This window comes from Spinacia oleracea, chromosome 1 (assembly GCF_020520425.1).
Source record: "Spinacia oleracea cultivar Varoflay chromosome 1, BTI_SOV_V1, whole genome shotgun sequence".
Lineage (NCBI taxonomy): Eukaryota > Viridiplantae > Streptophyta > Magnoliopsida > Caryophyllales > Amaranthaceae > Spinacia > Spinacia oleracea.
This window is the reverse complement of record NC_079487.1, coordinates 10,523,476-10,549,643: the sequence shown is the minus strand read 5'-3', so window position 1 is coordinate 10,549,643 and position 26,168 is coordinate 10,523,476. Positions and strand designations below refer to the sequence as shown.

Here is a 26,168-nt window from a genome sequence, read left to right as displayed (position 1 = left end):
AGCAATTGATTTACATAATTTAATGTCAATTTAAATTACGGGAATCAATCAAAATTTTCAGAATGTTTATAAGCTTTAAAAGGTTGGTTTTTAAGGGTTTTAAAGCTAAAAAGTCAATGTTTTTATACTAGGACTTGAGTTGACTATTTGAGACTATTAAATTACCAATTAATGAATGAATTTTGATTAAACTAAGGGTTTTAGTTTCTTAAATAGTTGCTGGAAATTCAGTAAACATGGATAATAATTTAGTTCTCTTATTTTGTTTTATAGGAGTTGATTTCTAGTGAGTCGTGATTCGCACAGTGGCCCCCGTACTTAGGTATTCCAGGTACGTACAAGACTAGGGTGACCACCCATCCCTTGAGGACTTTGTGAAGTGTATTGAATGCGAATCATGTGATTATGTTGTTCTGAATTCATGTTTGCTGATTGGGAATGATTATGTTGTTATGAATTCATGTTTAATGTTGAGAACGAGCATGTTATTATTATTGTTGAATCTATGTGATCGAGCATGTTATGAATTGAATTATGCTTTATAGATTCTAATGAACTATCATGTTATGGACTTTTATAATCGTTGAATTATGTCAAGCATGTTGTTCAAGTTTATGAGTAGTGCGCATGCAAGTTGTTATTATTATTATGCTATAGTACAGGATGTCTAGCATAATTATTTAGCCAGTCGAATATTGCCAGTGAGCAATATATATTCTACCAAAGGGGTAGAATATGTTACGAGAGTCTATGTGAATTGAATTAAGGACAATTCGTGCTAAGGGCACACCCCGCTTGTTAATAGGCAATGTCGGGTTATCTCAAACAGTGTTTTTGAGAAGGAACAATGGGAGTAATTTCACTTGAGTTTTGTTTGATCACAACTCACAAGTCCTAAAGAAGTAAAATATTAAAGAGTCATTGTTGAATTGTTTAATTGTTTAATTATTTGTATGTTGTGTTTTGAGTAGTGTCTTGAGTCGCCTTGAACATAATATACTAATTAACGTAAAGTGTAACCCAAAGAGCTTCAAAACTCTTGGAACGTATATACCTTGAGTATGAACAATGGGGGGAGTCTTGCCGGAAAACTTGTACTCCTCAAATGATACAAGACGTTGTTTCATTCTCTTTTATTCCGTTGTGCATTGGAATTCCTGTCGGTATGGCCCGACTGTCGGTAGTAGCCCAACTTATTTTGGTGTATGGTTGGCTCCCATCACCCTTTCTTTCCTTTTGAGGATACTTTACTTTACCCGTTCGAAGCTTCTTTTTATTAAACTGTGAGTCAAGAGTCATGTCTCGTGTCGAGTCTTGTCTCCATGTTTACTTGTTTATTATATGGCTTTTGCATGTGGATTATTTAATTGTCGAGTGAAGGATGTTAGGATAGAATGTTATTCTAGCTTGTTCGTACTCAGCTTTTGCTGACTTCGTGCTTCATGTCTTCTGGTCATGGTCTTCGCCTTAATGACCCTATGATGATCCATCAATTGCATTTGCGTTGTTGGGGAGTAGATTTTCAATAAAGCAGGTTCGTAGAGATAACTTACGGGAGAAGTTATCATGGGATTCGTGTGAGAGTTAATCTTCCGTAATTTATAAAATCTATTTACTTTTATTTATAGTCATGACTAATACTACTATTTCAGTTAATGGATTTCGAACGGTTTGTTTTAGTTTGGGCCTCAACGGTTCCAATTTGTTTTAATTACCATTAACTATTTATTTAATATGTTTTGAAAGTTAGTTAATTCCGCTGCGTAATTCTGGTAAATAGCCTTAGCCGTTATCACGGTGGCGGTAATATCTTGGTAATTCTTGTGTTTGAAGTTAGAAAATGTTTTATAAAAAGCAAGGAATTATTAGGGTGTTACATTACTACTTATGTAGAGAATTTTCAACTGCTTGCAGCCGCAATCAGTCTCGTTCTCTCCCAATTTCTACTCTCCTTCCCTCACTAATCTATTGTAGAGATTCAGAAATTCACTCGATCCCATTGAGAAATTCACTCTCATTTAGATATTCAATCTCACTCTCACACCTACGCTAACACCAGGTCCATGGCGGCTGCTAAACCAGCCAACCGCATTGAAGAATCAATCACTTAATTAGTCGATTTAGTCGCGAACACCAGAGTGACTAAATTACATTGTTTGTTTAATTTCTACCTGTGTTGGTTTATTGAAGTAGATCTTACGTCAAAGCAAAGATAAATGTAGTACTGGTTAATTGATGTACTCAAATATTCAAGACAAGATAAAGCAAAAAAAAAAAGACCTATTCGATTAAAAGTACTTTAACAAGAATCACAAATGTTTTTCTCGCCGAGTTTGCATATTTTGGAAACAATTTACAATCGCCATTTAGAAACACATCTTTTTCTAGAATAGTTACTAAGGTATCATCTCCATCTTCTTCACATAATGAAGACGAATGACACGAATCGTGGGGATGGAGAAGAATTTTGTTGTGTAAACTTCAAATATTTCTTTCTTGTAGTATCTTCATAATTCTGAATTTCTGAAGTATAGTTAAGTTGTTTGATTACTGACAAAGTTGTACATAAATTAAAAACTATTTTATCAAATCCAAAATGAATATTCACAAACTACAAATTAGAAAACTAATTCTGTCCAACCCAAAATCAACACTTTGTTTGGATAAGAGGAAATGGGGAAGAAAAGAAGGGGAACAAGTTCCATTTAAGGGAAGGAAGGGGACTAGGGTAGGGAGGGATCCAGTTTCCCTTCCTCTGTAATAAACATCACCCCTCCAAAATTATATTTGAGGAAAACGGAGCCGCAAAAGAAGAGGAAATTGAAGGATACACTTCCCTATAATCATCCAAGCTATACTCCCTCAATTTCATGCTTTCAACCAAACAAACTGTAAAAGCAATCAGCACAGTCTTTCTCCTGCAGCAAGGCTTCCCGGGTCATCGTAAACTCATACTTATGTATTTCACTTTTCTATGGGAAAATTTTCTGCCTACATAGAATGGTCAATGACAAATGAAAATGGATCCCGGTGGAAAGACTGCAATCAGATTGTGAAAGGTACAATTCATATAAAGTATTGTTCATGAATAAGCTCCATTACATCCTATGTACAAGACAAAAGTACTTGAAATAGATGAGTAAAGCTTATAAACCTAAGCAACTAAAGATAATTTTCTATTAGCAACAACACTTATTACAGGGGTAGATTAAATTGGAGGAACTTATAATAGGCGTCTGATTAGAGTGATAGTTTCCACCGCAGTTGATTTTGATAAGGTTTGGCATGAGGGAAACTAAACAGGATCTTTCAAGTTTATATTCCAAAAAATAACATGCGTATTCTCAAACAAAATCAGCACCAATTTCAATTGAAATTGACTGAATTACACCCAAAATTCATCAACTTAGACATAATTATGAACAGAACAGAATACATAAAAAACAAATCTGATAAATTTGAAGCGCAACATAAGTTTAAGTGTTTAACCCAAAACATTCAACTAAAATTCAAATTGAAATAAAGTAAAATCTATATAAATTTGAAACTGACTTACAAAACAAATAAGAAATTCGAAAGAAATCCAAGAACAAATGGAAGATATAAAATAGGAAAAGTTGACACACAAAGCTTCAAATTCAACTCACCTTTGAACAAACATAGCTAATTTTGAAGAGAGAGAAAGAGAGAGGAGGAGAAGGAAATACGGGCGTTGGTACAGTGGAAAGACACTGAAAATGGTGACGATGTGATTGTACCAGTACTACATTTATCTTTGCTTTGGCGTAAGATCTACTTCAATAAACCAACAAACATAGAAATTAAACCAACAATGTAGTTTAGTCACTCCGGTGTTCGCGATTAAATCGACTAATTAAGTGATTGACTCTTCAATGCGGTTGGCTGGTTTAGCAGCCGCAATGGAGCCGGTGTTAGCGTAGGTGTGAGAGTGATATTGAATATCTAAATGAGAGTGAATTTTTCAATGGGATCGAGTGAATTTCTGAATCTCTACAATAGATTTGTGAGGGAGGGAGAGTAGAAATTGGGAGAGAACGAGACTGATTGCGCGGCTGCAAGCAGTTGAAAATTCTCTACATAAGTAGTAAACCCTATTGGAAACTTAAACTTTTTTTTAAAAAAAAATTATTTAATATTATTTTAACGGGTACCGGGTACCCAACTTCTTAAACTAAACGGCCCATGACCCGACCCAGAAACATGCTTATTTTCCCGGGTTGGGTACTCGGCCTATTTATTTTACCAAAAACTGAAAATTACCCGGTTTATTTGTGTCGGGTCGGTGGGTCGACGGATCGGGTAATTTTGAACACCCCTACGTATCATACACTTGCTTCCAGTTTTAACTACTAGACAAATAACTCATTGGTAAGGTCACTTCGAATTTGATCGGGTTGATCGGCTAGTTTGTTAACGCATAACCGTCAAACTGTCAAAGCTTAAATTCCACCTAGTCTCCTAATCCAGATAAGACCCCATTGGTAAGGTCACTTCGAACTTGGTTGGGATGATTGGGTAGTTTGTCACGCAAAATCGTCAAACTATCAAAGCTTAAACTCCACCTAATCTTCTAATCCTGATTTAAGAAAATTAGAGTTAGAGTTAGAGTCGGATTTTTAATTAAGAACTCTTGCAAGTACAACTAACATAATTTCTTTTTCAACGTGCTTGCACCTTGTGTGATTGTGTATATGGGCAAAATAATGCTTCATACATTAGTTGGTTAATTGTTTGTACCTGGTTTGATTATAAGGTACGAAAAGTCGTATTGTGAGATAATTGCAATATTTAGTGAGTAGTCAACTACTTCTTCAGTCCCTATTTGTTTGCTCTATTTACCATTAGTCTGTCCCAAAAGATTACCCCGTTACCATAAATGTTCATAGATATTACAACTGTACTCTAACATATACGAGTATTTGATTTCACTCTTTTTTTTATCGTTTGATACATGGGACAAACAATTAGGGACATATGGAATGATTATTTTCTACTCAAATTTTGGTTCATGCCATTTTTTAACAAATCTCCTTGTGGGCGTGGGGGTAGTGAATTTGTGTTCACTCAGAAACTCAAGACAATCCTTGGGTAGTGGGTCACTTTGATGGGTTTGATCCAAAATCATCAGTTTTGAGCGATCTTATTGTATATTTGTAACTTTTTTCTGATAGAATTCAATTTGGACACTCTTAATTTGTTCATCCATGTTCTATTTGTTTTGTCAAATTTAGAAATTTGCTTATTAGCTATTGGTTTTTGGCTTGAATTAACTCAAATTTGATAAATTTCCTATATTTTTTCTCACTGCATTAGCTGATTAGGTCTTACCCTGGTGGTTTTGATTAAAAATCAGTGATTGTAGGCTATTGTAAGATACTGCCTGCTTTAATTGAAGAATTTTAGGGTTCATTTGTGCAATGGAGAAATCACAAATTTATAATTTTAGGGTTCACTTTGATGGTTTGATCCAAAAACATCAGTTTTGAGAGAATTCAATCTGGGCGCTCTGTATTTGTTCATCCATGTTCTATTTTTTGTCAAATTCCAGAAAATTGCTTGTTAACTATTGTTTTTTTTGGCCTGAATTAACTCAAATTTGATAAATTTCCTATACTTTCCCTCACTGCATTAGCTGATTTAGGGTTTACACTGGTGGGTTTGATTCAAAATCTGTAATTGTGGGCTATTGTAAGATACTACCTGCTTTAATTGACTGGTTGCAAACTTGCAATAATTTTAGGGTTCAATTCTGCAATGGAGGAATCCCAGATCAATAATTCCAGTACCAAATTGGAATTTCATGATGATACAATTGAGGATTCTGAGATTGATAATAATCCCACTACCATACTTGATCTTCCTGATGATTGCCTTATTTTCATCTTCAAACACCTTACTATCGAATATGATCGAGTATCCTTTGGATTAACCTGCGGTAAGTGACTAGATCTTCAAAACCGAAACCGGCAATCCTTACAGTTTGATTGCTCACTCACCTACACTAAACATCTCTTCAGAAACCCATACATGATCAACACATGTGACCTTCATAAAACAATGTCACGTTACCATCACCTACGATCACTATCCTTATCTGGGTGCAGTACACTACCAGATTCAGGTCTAAAGTTGTTACAGTACTCTGGTTCAAATCTTCGAGCCTTACATTTGGATTGTTGTTTTAAGATCAGTGATAATGGTGTTTCGTTTGCAGCAAGTGGTTGCCCTTTGTTGAAGTTTATCAGCCTATATCGTTGCAATATTACTGATGTAGGTTTGGAAAGCTTGGCTAAGTCTTGTTTGGGATTGGAAGATGTTAATCTTACCTATTGTTTGGGTATTACTGATAGTGGTATAAACTCTCTTGTTCGGAATTGTGTTCATCTATATGGGATTAGAATTAGCAATTGTAGGAACATAAAGGGTGTTGGGTTTTGTGGGTGTTCTCGAACTTTGGGTTATTTGGAAGCTGAATCTTGTAAACTCGACCAGGAAGGGATAGCAAGTATGGTAAGCGGAGGAGGATTGAAGTATCTAAACATTTTGAATCTTAGTTGGTCGATTCTTGGAGATGGATTATCAGCAATTGGAGGAGGATTTGGAAAAATGATTAGGGTTTTATATATGAGACTATGTAGAACAATTAGGGATGAGGGTGTCGGACTAATTGCTCGCGGTTGTCCTTCATTAGTGGAGTGGAATTTGGCATCATGTCATGAGATTCGAGTTTTAGGGTGGGAGTCGATTGGCTTGAATTGTAACAATTTGGAAAGACTCCATGTGAATCGATGTAGGAACTTGTGTGATCGTGGGTTGGAAGCTTTGAAGAATGGTTCCAAGAAGCTTGATGTTTTGCATATGAATGGATGTCCTCAAATGAGTACAATAGCAATTGAATTGTTTAGGTTATCAAGAGGTGATCTTATCAAAGAAGATGAACATTTCATAATTGGCCATAACTGGCAGTTTTGGTGTTACCCCAGAATTTGGTGGAGTAATTATCTAGTTATGTTTTTATTGTTTAGCTTCAAACTTTCAAGAAGTTTGCATCAGTTTTGATCATTGTCAAACTTTTTCACTGTCTTGACCAGGTGTCCTATGAAACTAGCATACGCGCATAAGACCGTTGATGTCATCATTAGACAATGAATAAATATTTGATTGATTATAATTATTGAACATAACTCTTTGATCACAATGAACAAAATTCTTCTCCATCCCCATGATTCTTGTCATTCTTCTTCATTATGTGAAGAAGATGGAGATGATACTTTAGTAACTTTTCTAGAAAGAGATTTATTTCTAAATGGAAATTGTAAATTGTTTCCCAAAATATGCAAACTCAGCGAGAAAAACATTTGTGATTCTTGTTAAAGTACTTTTAATCGAATAGGTTTTTTTTTTGCTTTATCTTGTCTTGAATATTGGTGCTATCTCTCTTTCAAATCATGGATCAGCATTGCTTACAATGTATGAATTACATGTGCATAACTCTTTAGTTTCTTCTGTATTTGTAGGCAAAGTACACTAATTGTTCGTCCTAATGAAGATGTACATTCTTCCACTCTTCATTAATCAATTCTCCTTGGTTCATTTTATCTTTATTTATTTGTTTGTGAAATAATTACATGGTAATATTGCAGCCTAAAGACCAATGTTGGTCCTCTTACTCATTTTGAAGTGCTTGACCTACTACGATCGAAAGGGGCTTCAACGGATCCTTCTCGTGTTATGTCTTTGTTAACACCTTCTGAGTTTAAGGTTACTTGTTTTATAGCTTTGATAATTTCCTTTTAAAGCCGAATGTTCTGTTTTCATTTACGGAAATAATTATATCACAGTTTCTGTTTTACAATTTGTGATTCAGGTTTATGATTATTTGGTTCAGAGTCCTGCTTGTGATCAGACTAGAGAAAGTGTTAATGAGTTTATAGAAAAAATTTAAAGACTACCAACTAGCAAAAGCTGGGGTCATCAAGATCCTTAACAACCGTCCCTCTTCAGCAGCTGAATTGGCTCCGGTATTGTTCTGTTGAATGCTTTATTCTTAATGTTATGTTTTATTTGCTCTATAATCTATGAAGCGTGGTTGTTTTTGCATAATTCTTCTATATCCTTTATGTGTTGAACTGCTGATAGCTTGGCAGTACTCATGCTTGTTAATTACTCTCGATCCTATTTTTTACCCGCCTCATCATGCGATGTAACAGTTTGTTACCTTATTATTAGGGGGTTTGTAAATGGTGGGGCAGGTTCCATGTTGACAAATAGAGACATTATTATAGAAGTTAAAATTTTTATATCTTCAAGCGTTTTATATTGATGATTTTATTTAGCTAGTAATTCGTACATTACTGTTTGTAATTGGTAAATGTCATGATTTGTAGTTGATGCTTTCTGCCTGAGAAGGTTGTATTTGCTTTGTATTGCACTCTTCTTGTTTTGTTCTGTGCAGACCTTGCTATCGATGAAAAATATATTTTGTTGTGAATTTTTCTTTATCAGAACAAATTCTTAGTTTATGACAGAATATACACAGTATTAGTTATAGAATTGAAAGCAGTTGTAGACACCTAATTTGTGTCTCCCCTTTGGGATGATGACGATACCATTATCCTTATTAGGTGATTGGAATAACTCCAGGCGGAAATCCCAATTGCTAAGAATGCTTCCAAAATTCAAGATCCAAAATCCAACCCCCTAGACCGTTCCCCTTTCGGTTCTCGATACAAAATACAATTTTCCATATTCAATTTCAAAATCCAAGTACAATCTCATCTAGTAGACCATCCCATTGGTTTTACTAATCCTTTTCCAATCAAAATCATATAAGGCAAGTCAAATTCGGGCGCCGACCCACAAAACCGAGCATGCCGGGCCCCGTCCCGTAAAACCGGAATTCAAAACCCGAGAAAGGCTTGTTTTTAGACGCTAAATGATGCCTTAACCTCCAAGCAAATACAAAACGCCAAACCTAGTACTATTCGTACAACAGGTACAACACTACAAGACGAAACAAGGACGGATTCCCCGTCCTTGCTTTGGCGGCATTCAAGCCACGTCACCAGCGCCCAGCGCTGATCCAGCGCCCTGCGCTGACGTGTGCTGGCGCCTTGCACCCATTCCTTCTATAAATACCCCTCATTTTCACCATAATTGGGAGGAGAATAAAAATACAACGTCGTAATTTCGACATTACGCCTCAAAATACAACTCAAAAACTCCTCAAAAACACATACAAAATTCCTAAATTCAAAAGCAATTGGGAGCTCTTGCCTAAACCTAACTATGTAAATCCGAATCCCATTCTAATCAACTATGTTGCCTTTGATTTCTAAATGATTAGCAAGTTGGTGTTTTTAATCATTAAAAAACACCACTTGCAACAATCATACATGTTTTCCAATAATACAAACTTTTTCAAAATACAAAATACAAATTTTCAAGATTCGAGGATGTCCAAGTTGTTTACAATCACCTCTTGGACTAGAATCACCTTCAAACATGGGGTAATCAAAGATGACACCTTTTAACATTTAAAGGTTTAGTCTTTTGAGATTCAAAACTCCATTTTCAATATACAAGTTCAAGTTTTCAATTTTCAAGATCCCACCATGTTTAGGGTTGTTCATGGTTATTTCCCTAAACTAGGATTATTTCAAGTTCAAATTTCAATTATTTCAAGTTCAAAACTTTAATATTCAAGATTTCAAGTTCAAGTTTAACATGCAAAATCTAGGATATTTGGGTTGAGCAACCTCTCCCAAGTTGAGATTTTTGGCTTTGAATTCGTGTCGGGCGCACTTATTTTTAATGAGCCGCTTGGCGTTCGAATCTCATGTGCCCAAATACAAATTTCAATTATGCACCTTTCAATATTGCAATTTCAATATCGCACCTTTCAATACCGCAATTTCAATATCGCACTTTCAATACCGCATTTTCAATGCCGCAATTTCAATACCGCACTTTCAATTCCGCATCTTTACTTGCCTAGTCCATTTCTAGGCAATGTGGACCTACTCCCCTAGTCCTTTTCTAGGGGGTCTTGTATTTACTAATTCCGTACTTTATTTAGTATTGTGATGTTGCTTTATTTGCTTTATTGCTTTCATCACCAACATGCTAAATACAACAAAATGCAAAGGTTACATCACGCTTAACAAAGATATTTTTTGGACAAACCGGCCTTAGGTTCCTTAAATCAATCTTTAAAGCAAAGTGACCACCATGCAATTAGAGATTTAATTTGCTCTAAATTCAAACCCACATAGTCTAATCTAGGGTATATTTTTGAAAAAATGTTGTGCCAACGTACTTGAATATTTCTAAAGCTCGCGGAATAAGCATTTTTGTTCCCGTGCCCGGATCTCACCCATCCGTTTCAAGGATTCAAGGCCTTATCCAAAATAGAGTCACTTGCGGTCTTTCCAAACGAGACTTTAAACAATGTATGGTGGTGACTCCTTCTAGGTACAAAAATTCCACGGCTTTCTAAAGAACCGCCCCTCTTGTAGAACGGGAAACAAGTTTTTGCACAAAAAAAATCCCCTACAATTCTGGCGACTCTGCTGCGGACTCTACTAATTTCAATTCGAAAATGCAGGCATATTTCGAGTAACAAGCCACTGATCTGCTTAAGTACTGGATGCCAGCACTGGCGCCAGGCGCAGCCCCTGCGCCCAACGCCACTGCCTGCATCCAGGACAGTGGCTTACAGTGGCTCGTCGCCCACTTTTGCTCAACTTTTCGTGTTGGGAGTTAGTCTATTTTTGAATCTGGAAGGACGCTCCCAAACCTCGTGAACAAGTGCCGAAAAACGAGCTTTACAAATACAAATTCAAGTACGATTTCAATTTCAATTTCTAGGCATTTCATGCATTTTTCGAAAACCATATTGTACAAAATGAATTTCTACCTTTGCCCAAACGGATGTGTTCTACATTCGGGCTAGCCCCGGGGGCAACGAAATGGTGAATCTCCATACGGTTCCCGACCAAAGTGTGTGACCATTTCCGCGCCTACCGAAACTTGGCATTTACTTGACATTCCCGATGTCAAGTATGGAGGCCGTCTGCCGACACACACTTCCCTTTGGCGGATGTGAAAGCTTGTCGCCGGATCCGTCTCTTAGCCGAGTACCTTTTGACACCCAAAGCCGACCACTTGCATCATACAAAACTTAGACCGACCTTAGGTTGAGAACTTTGCATGTCACATTCATATTCATGAGTAGTGTGACAACGTGCTACTTGTGCATTGTGTGGGCGTCTTTGCACGCGTGAATGGCTACCCTCGAGTTCTAGCTTGCCAAAACCAATTAGCCTCCAACTAGGAAGCCAAACCCCTAGGAGCATCATTCAAACCTCATGCATCTAAATCGCCGATTTTAGGGTCTTTAGCAGTGTCACTCCATTTGATTCAAAACCCTTAAACACGCCTCAAGCACAAATGCCAAATCCAAAATTCAATCCAACGGCATCATAATGCCGAATTTTCAAGTCCAAAATTCCAAATGCCAAATTCAAAATTCAATCCAACGGCGTCATCATGCCGGATTTTTCAAGTCCAAATTCCAAATGTCAAATTCAAAATTCAATCCAACGGCGTCATAATGCCGGATTTTCAAGTCCAAATTCCAAATGTCCAAATTCAAAATTCAATCCAACGGCGTCATAATGCCGGATTTTCAAGTCCAAACCTCAAGTTTTCAAGTCAAAGTTCAAATCCAACGGCGTCATAATGCCGGATTTTCTAGTCCAAGTTTCGAGTTTCAAATTCAATCCAAATTTTCAAATCCAAACCTCAATTGTCAAAATTCAAATCCAACGGCGTCATAATGCCGGATTTTCTAGTCCAAATTTTCTAGAACCTCAATTTTCAAATCCAAATCCAACGGCGCCATATTGCCGGACTTTCTAAATTCAAATTTCGAGTTCAAGATGCAAGTTCAAAACCCAAATCCAACGGCATCATGCCGGATTTCCTATTTCAAACATTCAAGTCTTCAAACCTCAAACTCAAGTTGCCAATTCCAATCTCAAAGTCTCAAGTTCAAATATCCGAGCCCATACCGGCATAATACCAACTTTCCAACTCAACCTTCCAAATTTCAAGCTTCAAGGGTCAAATTCCAAATTCATGCCGTAGTAATGCCGACTTTTCTATTCTATATTTCAAACCTCAAAGTCCTATACTTCAAGATTCCAAGTCCACGGTGGCATAATGTCGGACTTTCAAGTTCCTAAATTCAATGTTTCAAATCCTCGGCGGCATAATGCCGGATTTTCCAAATACAAAGCCTCATACAAAAGTGTGTCCTTTCCATGTCAAAGTTCAAACTTCAAGCCAAATTCAAATTCCAAATTCATCTTCAAGCTACAAAGAAATCTTGCTTTCCATTGCTCCCCAATACAAAACTCAAAACATTTCCATCGGGTTGAAACTCCCCAGAAATAATACAAGTTCGAGATTCCATTCAACGGGTTGAAAATCCCCTGAAATAATACAAGTTCAAATTCTATCCACGGGTTGAAACTCCCCTAAAATAATACAAGTCCAATCTTCCAACGGGTTGAAACTCCCCTAAAATAATACAAATTCCAATTCTCGAGCGGGTTGAAATTCCCTTCAAATATTCCAGATCCAATGGGTTGAAACTCCCCTAAAATATTGACGGGTTGAAATTCCCTTGAAATAATACAAAGTCAATTCCCTTTTCAATTGGGTTAAAACTCCCTTCAAATACTCCATTTCCAATGGGTTGAAATCCCCCTAAAATATTGACGGGTTGAAATTCCCTTGAAATAATACAAAATTCAATTTTCTAGTACAGTCCAATTTCCAAATTCTCGAGCGGGTTGAAATTCCCTTCAAATAAGTCCAATTTCCAATAGGTCGAAATATTCTTTTTCGACATTCCAAGTTCTAGTACAAAGAGTCAATCTTCACAAAAGAATGAACGCTCCTCTCAAACATTTCCAACGGGTTGCAAATCCCGAATACAAGTACAAAATCCAAAATCCCGAATCTTCGAAGTGGCACTTAGGGTCAAGTCTAGGTCTCATTCATTGCATGCATATCATATCATGTGTCGGGAAGAATAAGTTCTAAAATCGTCTAGTATGTTCTAACTAGGAGTCCAAAGATCCTGTGGGTTCGCCGAAGAGGAGAAAGGTTGAAAAGAAATCCATCAGCCCTAGCTTCCCTCATAGCCGGCATCGAACGAGCAGCTAGTTCATCTCCTACAAATCAAACTCCCAATCCCATTCAAGAAACATTGTCTGCCTCTGATCAACTCGCTCAACTCCTAACGGCTTTCGCCAGCCTCAGTGCCAATGTGGAGAGCTTAAGCAACCGATTGGGTGTCGTGGAATAGGGCGCGCCCACTGATGACTTAACCAAGAAGATCGAGAGTCTTGTCAGTAAGGTTACCAATCAAGAGAACTACTTTGACACCTCAATGGAGGATAACCTCAAGGGGAGGGAGAATCTGCCCGACAAATTCTCCGCCAATGACATTCCAAAGTTCAAATCAACTGACAATCCCCAGTACCATCTCAAGAATTTCAGAGCTACAATGGCCATCAAGGGGGTCGAACTCGAGCTATACCCAGTGGTATTCCCTATGTCTCTGGAACCTGTCTGCCAGAAGTGGTACTATTCACTCAAGGAATATCAAACAAATACAGGGGAGGCAGTTGCTCGAGAATTCATGGAGCAATATCAACCCAACATCTAACTTCAAACCACTCTAAGGGAACTGAAAGTTCTCAGGCAAGGGTCTCAGGAAGGCTTCACTACTTACCTCAACCGGTGGAGAGAAATGGCATCCCAAATGGTGACCCGGCCCTCCGAGAGAGAATTAGTCAAGATTTTCATTGCCGGTCTTCTTCCAAAGTACAATGCTCACATGAAGTACCTAGGCCTAGAAAGCTTCAAGAGAACCTACGACATCGGGGTCGACATAGAGGATGACCTGATGAAAGCACCCGCAGCCCCAGCTCCACAAACTGACAAGTGGAAGGGAAAGAGACCTGAGACAACACACAAAGTTCATGAGGTTAACGCCCTAGAGGCTCCTCAAGGTCCAAAGTCAAACAACTTCAAAAGCAATGCTAATCAGCGCAACTATCAAGGCATACCACAAAGAGTCTTCACAAACCTCGGGATGTCTTACAGCGAGGCATTCGATCGGCTGGTCGAAAAACAAGTCATAGCACCAATCGGTCCAACACCCGATCCTCCGGTTGACAAAAGATCTAAGAGTTGGGATCCGGCAGCTCATTGCAAGTACCATCAAGGGAAGGGTCATGACATCGAGGACTGCTACAAGCTCAAGCAATTGATCCAGAACATGGTCGACAATAAGACTTTACCCTTACCACCCGGGGCTAAGCAAACCCCTCGGTACAAGCCATCTCCTATGACTGCGAAGATAAAGAAGAGGAGTTTCCATGCAATCTGATCTCCACGATATACAAGCCAGGTTACGAGCTGATGGTTCCAAGCTGTTGCCATCTACTTCCGAGTGCTCAAAACTGGGTGATCCCCGAACCTAGGGTAACCACTGACATCCAAGAGAACATTTGTCCACTCGCCACCTTGAAGGCTTTAGGGTTCTCCGAGTACGATCTCATGCTGAGTGGCCAACAAACTGTCAAGCTCCAGGGTGTCACATACAACGTCTTGGGAGTGCTTGAGCTGGTTTTCTCCTTTTACACCTATTACGACAATGCTGAGTTCCTGGTAATCGATGTGCCTACTAACTTCGACCTACTATTCGGAGAGCCTTGGTTCGAGGAAATACTAGATGGCCCTGCCTGCCTCACCCTCAAAGGTTCAAGCTTCCGAGACGCTCTCATCAAGCAAAAGCCGGCTGTACGCCAGGAAAAGGATGAGTGCATTCAAGAATACTACCACAGATGGGCAATCTCCGCTCGTACAATTCAACCCGAGCTGCCAGAGGGCAAAATGGTGAGAATGTTCCTCTTAGGGCTCAACACTTCATGCAAGGGCAGCTTCGTCGCATTTCCTTACAGCACATGGAATCAAGTCTGGGACCAAGTCCTGAAAGTCTGTGCATGTAGCCCCGTCTTTGATGATTATAACGATTATGACACGGATGTCTGGGAATACCCTGAGAACTATCTTTACGATTAGTGTCTTTGTCCAGGTCCAGAATCTGTCTTTCAATTTCCGAGTCTAGCAATGAGTCTAAGTGTCTAGAACTAGAGTCTTGCATCAATCAATGATTATGACGATTATGACACGGATGGTGCGCGTTGGCTCGCTGGGCGACGGCCTGGCTTCGTGCTGGGCCTTCGTCTAGCGGGCCTCGTCCGATGCTAATTCGTACGATACGCTTCCGATTAAATTCCCGATTCCGGAATTCATTTCCGATACGAACAATATTTAATATTTCCGATTCCGGAATCAATTTCCGTTTCGAACAAATATTTAATATTTCCGTTTCCGGAATTATTTTCCGATTCCGATAATATTTCCGATTCTGACAATATTTCCGTTTCCGGCAATATTTCCGATTCTGGCAATATTTCCATTTCCGATAATATTTTCCGATACGTACCATGTTTCCGTTTCCGGCAACATCTACGACTTGGATAATATTTATATTTCCGATACGATCCATATTTCCGTTTCCGGCAATATCATCGTTTCCGGAGTATTCATTTCTTGCCTGTGACGATCTCAGCTCCCACTGAAACCAAGATCCGTCGATTCCGAATATCCATAGATGGAGTATTTAATGCCATTAAATACTTGATCTGTTTACGTACTATTTGTGTGACCCTACGGGTTCAGTCAAGAGTAAGCTGTGGATTAATATCATTAATTCCACTTGAACTGAAGCGGCCTCTAGCTAGGCATTCAGCTCACTTGATCTCACTGAGTTATTAACTTGTTAATTAATACTGAACCGCATTTATTAGACTTAACATTGAATGCATACTTGGACCAAGGGCATTATTTCCTTCAGTCTCCCACTTATCCTTAGGGACAAGTGTGCATATCCTAATTCCTTTGTCGCTCGATGCTTGCTCTTGAACATAAGGTAAGAGTTTTCATCCTTATTATGTCCAGAGGTGTTCCTCGGTTTCAGAGTTCAACTGATCAAATAAACAGATAATCATAGCCTATGATTCATCCGAGCACTGCCATGCATTTCACAGTTTCTAGCTCTCCGAGTGGCCTTGTACAACTTTTAAGCATCTCATCCCGATTTATGGGAGGACAATCCCAATCTTGCGATCTTGAGATTAGACTTCGTTTGATAGGTGATTACCTGAGCGTTGCCTTTATAGCCTCCTTTTACGGTGCGACGGTTGGTCAACGTCAAAGCAACCAGTTCTCAAACAAGTAATCTCAAATCACTCAGGTATTGAGGATTTAGTGTCTAATAATTTTAATGAAATTTACTTATGACAGATTTTCATCTCTTACAGTAAAGTTTCATAGGTCTTGTCCGATACTAGTCTTCCCAAAGTAAGTATCTATGCAAATGATTATGACATTGCCATGTCCACATAGTTCAAGAAACAGAACTACTAGTCATCTTGCATTCTAATCGTCTAACGTTTTCTATGCGTCCAATTTTATAGAAAACTCCAACTAGGGACCATTTTCAACCTTTGACATTCAAGTTCACTTAATAGACATTTCTTAGTCCCAGGACTGGTCCTGACAGTCTATCTTGAATATCTCGTCAAATTGGAGGGACTCATCATTTAATAAACCACAAATTAAATGGAAAAATGAATTCTTTTCATTTATTGTGAATGATTAACCAATAATGTTTTACGAAGATTTAAACTCTAAAACTTTAAAACATTAAACAGAGACATCAAAGCCATTCTCCAATATGCTTGATTCCCATAGCTGCAGTGTGCGAGTTGTGCTTCGCCTGCGGCAGAGGTTTAGTTAATGGATCTGATATGTTGTCATCAGTACCAATTTTGCTTATCTCGACTTCTTTTCTTTCAACGAACTCTCGTAGAAGGTGAAATCTACGAAGTACATGCTCGACTCTCTGGTGGTGTCTAGGCTCCTTTGCCTGTGCAATAGCTCCGTTATTATCACAATACAGGGCTATTGGTCCTTTAATGGAGGGGACTACACCGAGTTCACCTATGAACTTCCTTAGCCATATTGCTTCCTTTGCTGCTTCATGTGCAGCAATGTACTCCGCTTCAGTTGTAGAATCCGCAATGGTGCTTTGCTTAGCACTTTTCCAGCTTACTGCTCCTCCGTTGAGGCAGAAGACAAACCCAGACTGTGATCTGAAATCATCTTTGTCGATTTGGAAACTTGCGTCCGTATAGCCTTTAACAATTAATTCATCATCTCTACCATAGACCAGAAAGTCATCTTTGTGCCTTTTCAGGTACTTCAGAATGTTCTTGGCAGCAGTCCAATGCGCCTCTCCTGGGTCTGACTGGTATCTGCTCGTAGCACTGAGTGCGTACGCAACATCCGGGCGTGTACATATCATAGCATACATTATTGAACCGATCAATGATGCATATGGAATCCCATTCATTCGTCTACGCTCATCAAGTGTTTTTGGGCACTGAGTCTTGCTTAGAGTTATTCCATGAGACATGGGTAGGTAGCCTCGCTTGGAATCCGCCATCTTGAACCTATCAAGCACCTTATTGATATAAGTGCTTTGACTAAGTCCAATCATCTTTTTAGATCTATCTTTGTAAATCTTGATGCCCAATATGTACTGTGCTTCTCCTAGATCTTTCATCGAAAAACATTTCCCAAGCCAAATCTTGACAGAGTTCAACATAGGAATGTCATTTCCGATAAGTAATATGTCGTCGACATATAATACTAGGAAAGCAATTTTGCTCCCACTGACCTTCTTGTATACACAAGATTCGTCTGCGTTCTTGATGAAACCAAAGTCACTGACTGCTTCATCAAAACGTATATTCCAGCTCCTGGATGCCTGCTTCAATCCGTAGATTGACTTCTTTAGCTTGCATACCTTTTTAGCATTCTTTGGATCCTCAAAACCTTCAGGCCGTGTCATAAACACAGTTTCTGTTAAAACGCCGTTTAAGAAAGCAGTTTTGACATCCATCTGCCATATTTCGTAATCGTAATATGCAGCGATTGCTAACATTATCCGAATAGACTTTAGCATTGCAACTGGTGAAAAGGTTTCATCGTAATCCACACCGTGAACTTGTCTGTAACCTTTTGCAACCAATCTAGCTTTGAAAACTTCAAGTTTCCCATCCTTGTCCTTTTTCAGTTTGAAAACCCATTTGCTTCCAATGGCTTGGTAGCCATCTGGCAGATCGACCAAATCCCATACTTGGTTTTCAGACATGGAGTCTAATTCAGATTGCATGGCTTCTTGCCATTGCTTGGAGCTAGGGCTCGTCATAGCTTGTTTGTAAGTCGCAGGTTCATCACTTTCAAGTAATAGAACGTCATAGCTCTCGTTCGTCAAAATACCTAAGTACCTTTCCGGTTGAGATCTATATCTTTGCGATCTACGCGGGGTAACATTTCTAGATTGACCATGATTCTCACCAGATTCTTCTAAAGATCTCTGAGTTTCATCCTGAATGTCATCTTGAGCATTCTCTAGAGTTTGTTGTTCGACTCGAATTTCTTCGAGGTCTACTTTTCTCCCACTTGTCATTTTGGAAATGTGATCTTTCTCCAAAATGACACCATCTCGAGCAACAAACACCTTGTTCTCAGATGTATTGTAGAAGTAATACCCCTTTGTTTCCTTTGGATAGCCCACAAGGATACATTTGTTAGATTTTGGATGAAGTTTGTCTGAAATTAATCGTTTGACGTATACTTCACATCCCCAAATCTTAAGAAAAGACACATTTGGAGGCTTTCCAAACCATAATTCGTATGGAGTCTTTTCGACAGCTTTAGACGGAGCTCTATTTATAGTGAGTGCAGCTGTATTTAGTGCATGTCCCCAAAATTCTAATGGAAGTTCGGCCTGACCCATCATTGACCTGACCATGTCTAGCAAGGTTCTGTTCCTCCGTTCCGACACACCGTTCCATTGTGGTGTTCCTGGAGGAGTCAATTCTGATAGAATTCCACATTCTTTCAGATGGTCATCAAATTCATAGCTCAGATATTCACCGCATCTATCAGACCGCAGTGCCTTAATCTTCTTGCCTAATTGATTCTCTACTTCACTCTGAAATTCCTTGAATTTGTCAAAGGATTCAGACTTATGCTTCATTAGGTAGACATAACCATATCTACTGAAGTCATCAGTGAAAGTGATAAAGTAGCTGAAACCACCTCTAGCATTTGTACTCATTGGTCCACATACATCTGTATGGATTAAACCCAATAGTTCATTTGCTCTTTCTCCAACTTTAGAGAAAGGTTGCTTTGTCATTTTGCCAAGTAAACATGATTCGCATTTACCATAATCCTCTAAGTCAAATGGTTCTAGAATTCCTTCCTTTTGAAGTCTTTCTAAGCGTTTCAAGTTTATATGGCCTAATCGACAGTGCCACAGATAGGTGAGATCTGAATCATCCTTTTTGACCTTTTTGGTATTTATGTTATATACTTGTTTGTCGTGATCTAATAAATAAAGTCCATTGACTAATCTAGCAGATCCATAAAACATCTCTTTAAAATAAAACGAACAACTATTGTCTTTTATTAAAAAGGAAAATCCCTTAGCATCTAAGCAAGAAACTGAAATGATGTTTTTAGTAAGACTTGGAACATGGAAACATTCTTCCAGTTCCAAAACTAGCCCGGAGGGCAACGACAAATAGTAAGTTCCTACAGCTAATGCAGCAATCCGTGCTCCATTTTCCACTCGTAGGTCGACTTCACCCTTGCTTAACTTTCTACTTCTTCTTAGTCCCTGTGGATTGGAACATAAGTGTGAGCCACAACCTATATCTAATACCCAAGAAGTTGAATTAGCAAGTATACAGTCTATAACGAAAATACCTGAAGATGGAATGACTGTTCCGTTCTTCTGATCTTCCTTTAGCTTCAAGCAATCTCTCTTCCAATGCCCCTTCTTCTTGTAGTAGAAGCATTCGGATTCAGAAGTGGGTTGACTGACCTTCCTCTTTACAGATTTGGCGCCAGTTTGCTTAGTTGGGCTGGCCTTGTTGCCACCTTTCTTAGCATTCCTCTTCTTTCCAGATTTCTTGAACTTGCCCCTACGCACCATAAGCACATCCTGCTTATCACTTTTGAGCGTCTTTTCAGCGGTCTTCAGCATACCGTGAAGCTCAGTGAGCGTTTTGTCCAGACTATTCATACTGTAGTTCAGTTTGAACTGATCATACCCGCTATGAAGAGAATGGAGGATGGTGTCTATAGCCATTTCCTGAGAAAATTGCTGATCCATCCGACTCATATTCTCAATGAGTCCAATCATTTTGAGAACATGTGGACTTACGGGCTCGCCCTTCTTAAGCTTGGTCTCAAGAATTTGCCTATGAGTCTCGAATCTTTCGACTCGAGCCAGATCTTGGAACATGTTCTTCAACTCACTGATGATTGTGAAATCATCTGAGTTGATGAACGTTTTCTGCAGATCCGCACTCATGGTGGCGAGCATTAGACATTTCACATCCTTGTTGGCATCAATCCAACGATTGAGGGCTGCCTGAGTGACCCCGTCGCCTGCGGCTTCGGGCATCGCCTCATCTAGGACATACTCCTTTTCTTCCTGCATAAGAACTATTTGCAAGTTCCTTTGCCAGTCAAGGAAGTTTTTCCCGTTCAACTTCTCCTTTTCGAGAATTGATCGAATGTTGAATGAATTGTTGTTTGCCATATTAAAAACTACAATTGAAAAGAATAAACAAATAAATAACCATTCACAGTTTCTCTTAATAAACTTAAATTCTAGCATACATGCATAATTCAAGGTTTATTAAGCATTTTATTCAAGTTATGTGTTCCGGCAGGTGTGAATAAAATGATTCCAAGATCCTAAAATCATTGAAGAACTAAGCACAGTTTGTCGACTTAATCCTAAAACATCTTAGGTAAGCAAAAGCCTTTTGCTAATAGTCTAGAAACTATTCTTGGTTGATAGGTACGTCTAAGAACTTATTAGGTAAACCTATCGATTTTGCCACGACATAAAAGGACTCCTTACTTATATCGTTGAGTTTCACCAAAACTAACATGTACTCACAATTATTTGTGTACCTTGCCCCTTTAGGACCAATAAGTAACACCTTGCTAAGCGAAAACTATTACTAGATTGATGTAAAGGATATCCAAGCAAGTGTATATTTTGGCATGGCACCTTTTAACTCAATTTTTAAGTTTGGAACTTAAGGCTCTTACTATGTTGGTTAGATTTTAAGTGAACTAAAATCCTTAATCATGCAACATAATCAAGCCACAATCTCATGCATAATTAAGACATATTTAAAGCAATAAATAACTTAAAGCATGCATAAGATAAATGTCATCTAGTATGGCCCGACTTCATCTTGAAGCTTTGACTTCAAAGTCCGTCTTGAAAATCTCCGTGGGAGGCACCATTTTCTTCAAATAGGATAAGCTATAATTAAAACTAATTACAACTATTTGATGGTACGCAGACCATATTTGAATTGAAAAACGACTTTGGTACTTTAGACCAATTACATTCAAATTAATGGTACGCAGACCATATTTCCTATCCTATTTGGGCCATACTAGTCACTTCATAACCTGCAAAACAGTACATATACAATATATACCATTCACCCATTCATTATCATGAATGGCCCACATAGCTGGTTAGTATAACACATTATGCATCACGTAAACATTTGCAGCAATTAATCAAGGGCACCAATAATCTACCAATTATTCAGTCCTTATTAATTCTAATCAAGTTGTTTTAACCTTAAGGATTTGTAGACCTAATCAAGAGTTTACGACTAAAAGGGCTCCCACTTAAACCAATAAATTCATATGCTTTACTAATTTTAAACATAAAAATGTATTTCAAGTCTAACCGGAAACATACAAATTTAATTAAAATTTAAAGCTCATATAAATTTATAATTGAATCCAAAAATTTTAATTTGTTTCAGTCGTATTTAAATTAATTCATGATTTTAATTTTAGTAAAATAATTAGAATAAATAAAATTTATTATAATTACAATATTCAAAATTAAAATCCAAGAAAATAATTTAAATTATTAATTTTAAAATTAATTAAAATTACGTAAACTGAAAATTTCAAATTAAACATTCAAAACGATCTAATCATAATGCAAACACCCTACGCATCGCACGCCCATGGGCCACACGCACACAACCATCGCTGGCCATGTGTGCGCAGCCCATGCGCTCGTCGCATAGCTGCTGCATCTTCCCATCGCAAGCCATCGCACAAGTGGTGCTCGCTGCGCGCGCGCCAGCGCTCGATGCACGCGAGCCATCGCTCGCTGTGCGCGCTCGCCAGCGCTTGCTGCGCGCGCTCCAGCGCTCGATGCACGCGAGCCATCGCTCGCTGTGCGCGAGCCATCGCTCGCTATGCGCGAGCAATTGCTCGCTGCGCGTGATCGACGCTGGGCGCAGCGCTCGTGGCACGCGAGCTTGCGCTCGCTGCGCGCGAGGCTGCGCGCGCTTGCGCGAGGCAGTGCGCGTTGTGGCGCAGCTCGCTTGCTGCCCACACGCGACTGCCGTGCCTCGCCTTCGCCCATGCCCATTCGTCCATAGCTCGTGGCCCACGACACAAGGCAGGGCTGCTGCCTTGTGCTCGTGCACCATGCCCATGCTCATTGCATTCGTGCCGCACGGGCGACGAGCTCCCTTGCTCGTCGTCGCATGCCCGCACTATACAACACCCCTTAAGGGTAACACGAAGCGTCCATTGCTTTGTGCGTGCAAGTTATATGAACGAATCGCATAAAAATTTAAAATTTATATTTAAAATTAATGACAAATTAATAAATTAATATTAATTTCATAATTTTAGGGCGAAAAATCGAAAAATCATTATTCAATTGATTTCCGATTATCATGGATTCAAGCCTAGGTCATAAAAATTTAAAATTTATCATAAATTTACAATTTTTATGGTGGTTTTTAATCATAGGTTTCTAATTAAATTATAATTAATTATGAAAATCAAATTAATTCTAAATTACTCTAATTTTCAACTAATTAATCATAATTACAAATTAGATTGCATAATTAACAAGGCTAGGCATTCAAACTTGTTAAACATATACAGTAGGTCAATCAAAAATTCAAGATTTATCAACAAGAATCGCAAATATTTAATTTAACATCTTAAATTTACGAAATTTTGCATTCGAAAAACTAAAACCTTCGAAAAGTCATAGTTAGGCTTCGAATTTGAGAATTCTGGGTTCGGCAGAAAAATATTATTTTTGTTAAAATTTTAGAATGCCTTTTACATGCGGAATTGACACAAAAATCACTCGATTTGGATGAGTAACGAAGAAACTGCCGAAAAACTGCGTACGTATAATTAAATAAACGCAATTTTGCAATTAATTAACAATTACGAAAATTAATCACCCCTTTTAATTCTTGCAAATTTGTAATATTTAACCATGTTCATGCAATTTAGATTATGAAAATAATAAGAGGCTCGTGATACCACTGTTAGGTTATGATACATATGACAATTCATAAATCATGCGGAAACAACCATTAAGCCAGGAATACATATTATTTACACATAATCATATAGCATAATTTAGATGCATACTCTTTGTTGCGTGCCTTCCCTAGCTGCGCCCGGACCGAACAAGAACAAGTCTTTAGGACTCCAAGTGTCGTCCCTCCGTAGATAGTCCACAGCACGTCCGGATCCGCCTTAAGATTGACCAACTAAAATCGCCCTTAAGGTACTAAAGATTTTCGGCACTTTTAGTCAAGGAATGTGTCTGAATTTTCTCTCAAAAACTCACTTTGAATACTTGAAATAATCTATGAAAATATGTGACCCTAGGCACCTATTTATAGAGTTATGGAAAGGGTTTTGGAATCCTATTAGGATACTAATTTATTTAATTATAACCCTACTAGGACTCAAATTAAATAATCATTATCTAATAGTTTTAGGATTTAATCACACTTCAAATCCCGATTGCTTCAGGATTCCCGCACAAGCATTGCACGAGCACCGTACACCCGCGCAAGCCTTGCGGCCCACGCTAGGCGCACAGCGCTCGGCCCACTGCTGTGCTCTCGCGCGCGCGCCCAAGGCCTTGGCTGGGCCTGGCCTTGCGCTGGGCCTGTTCGAGGCTTGGCGTGCGATGGTGCGCGTTGGCTCGCTGGGCGACGGCCTGGCTTCGTGCTGGGCCTTCGTCTAGCGGGCCTCGTCCGATGCTAATTCGTACGATACGCTTCCGATTAAATTCCCGATTCCGGAATTCATTTCCGATACGAACAATATTTAATATTTCCGATTCCGGAATCAATTTCCGTTTCGAACAAATATTTAATATTTCCGTTTCCGGAATTATTTTCCGATTCCGATAATATTTCCGATTCTGACAATATTTCCGTTTCCGGCAATATTTCCGATTCTGGCAATATTTCCATTTCCGATAATATTTTCCGATACGTACCATGTTTCCGTTTCCGGCAACATCTACGACTTGGATAATATTTATATTTCCGATACGATCCATATTTCCGTTTCCGGCAATATCATCGTTTCCGGAGTATTCATTTCTTGCCTGTGACGATCTCAGCTCCCACTGAAACCAAGATCCGTCGATTCCGAATATCCATAGATGGAGTATTTAATGCCATTAAATACTTGATCCGTTTACGTACTATTTGTGTGACCCTACGGGTTCAGTCAAGAGTAAGCTGTGGATTAATATCATTAATTCCACTTGAACTGAAGCGGCCTCTAGCTAGGCATTCAGCTCACTTGATCTCACTGAATTATTAACTTGTTAATTAATACTGAACCGCATTTATTAGACTTAACATTGAATGCATACTTGGACCAAGGGCATTATTTCCTTCAAGGAAGACATGGAGAAGACAACCTTCATCACTCAGTGGGGTACATATTGCTATACAGTTATGCCGTTCGGACTAAAGAACGCAGGAGCAACTTATCAAAGAACAGCCACATCCATCATGAGTGATATGATTCACAGGGAAATCAAGGTATATGTCGACGACATGATTGTTAAATCCAAAGAACGGCACGAGCATACCTCGGTACTTCGAAAGTTTTTCAACAGGCTCAGACAATACAACATGAGGCTCAATCCTCAAAAGTGCGCATTCGGGGTAACGTCAGGCAAGTTACTCGGATATGTTATCAGCTCTCGAGGCATAGAGGCTGACCCATCAAAAATCAAATTAATTCTCGAGATGTAACCACCAACGAATGAAAAGGAAATTCGGGGTTTTCTCGGCAGACTACAATATATCAGCAGGTTCATTTCAAGACTCACAATGATCTGTGAACCAGTATTTCGAAAGCTCAGAAAAAGCGAGCCCAAGGTGTGGGATGATGACTGTCAACATGCATTCGAAACAATCAAGAGCTACCTTTCCAACCCACCAGTACTAAAGCCAGCCATGCCAGGGATTCCTCTCAGGCTCTACCTCACAACAACCGATTCAGCAGTAGGGGATATGCTTGCCCAGGAAATTGAAGGCAAGGAGAACGCCATATACTACATAAGCAAAAAGTTGATCGAGTACGAGACCAAATACACTCAGCTCGAGAAACTCAACATCGCCTTGGTTTGGGCCACAAAGAAACTACGGCACTACATGTTAGGTTATGATACATATATACGAATATAAATCATGCGGAAATAACCATAAATGCCAGGATTCCAAATTAACTGCCACATAACAATTAGCATAATTTAGATGCATACACTTTGTAGCGTGCCCTCCCTTGCTGCGCCCGAACCGAACAAGAACAAGTCTTTAGGAATTCAAGTGGCGTCCCTCCGTAGAAAGTCCATAGCACGTCCGGATCCGCCTTAAGATTGACCAACTAGAATCGCCCTTAAGGTACTAATAATACGCGGCTATATGGGCAAGTGTTTGGCTGAATTTTTGCTCAAATTTTTACCTTTGAATACTTGAAAACTCGTTATAAATTATGAGCCCTTAACTCATATTTAT

At 38.9% G+C, this 26,168-nt stretch overlaps 1 protein-coding gene and 1 pseudogene across 1 annotated transcript; both read left to right on the top strand.

Annotated features, from left to right (window-relative positions):
* The first annotated feature begins 2,529 nt into the window (after positions 1 to 2,529).
* Positions 2,530 to 26,168, top strand: part of LOC110799558 (uncharacterized) — a 60,504-nt pseudogene continuing 36,865 nt past the window's right edge.
* On the top strand, positions 3,802 to 7,532 carry LOC110799556 (F-box/LRR-repeat protein 12-like). The gene has a single exon (XM_056835016.1). The coding sequence runs from the start codon at positions 6,049 to 6,051 to the stop codon at positions 7,078 to 7,080; it is 1,032 nt and encodes a 343-aa protein (XP_056690994.1). The 5' UTR covers positions 3,802 to 6,048; the 3' UTR covers positions 7,081 to 7,532.

Excerpts from the sequence above, each read along its gene's own strand:
- LOC110799556 (XM_056835016.1), top strand. The coding sequence starts at position 6,049 with ATGATCAACACATGTGACCTTCATAAAACAATGTCACGTTACCATCAC.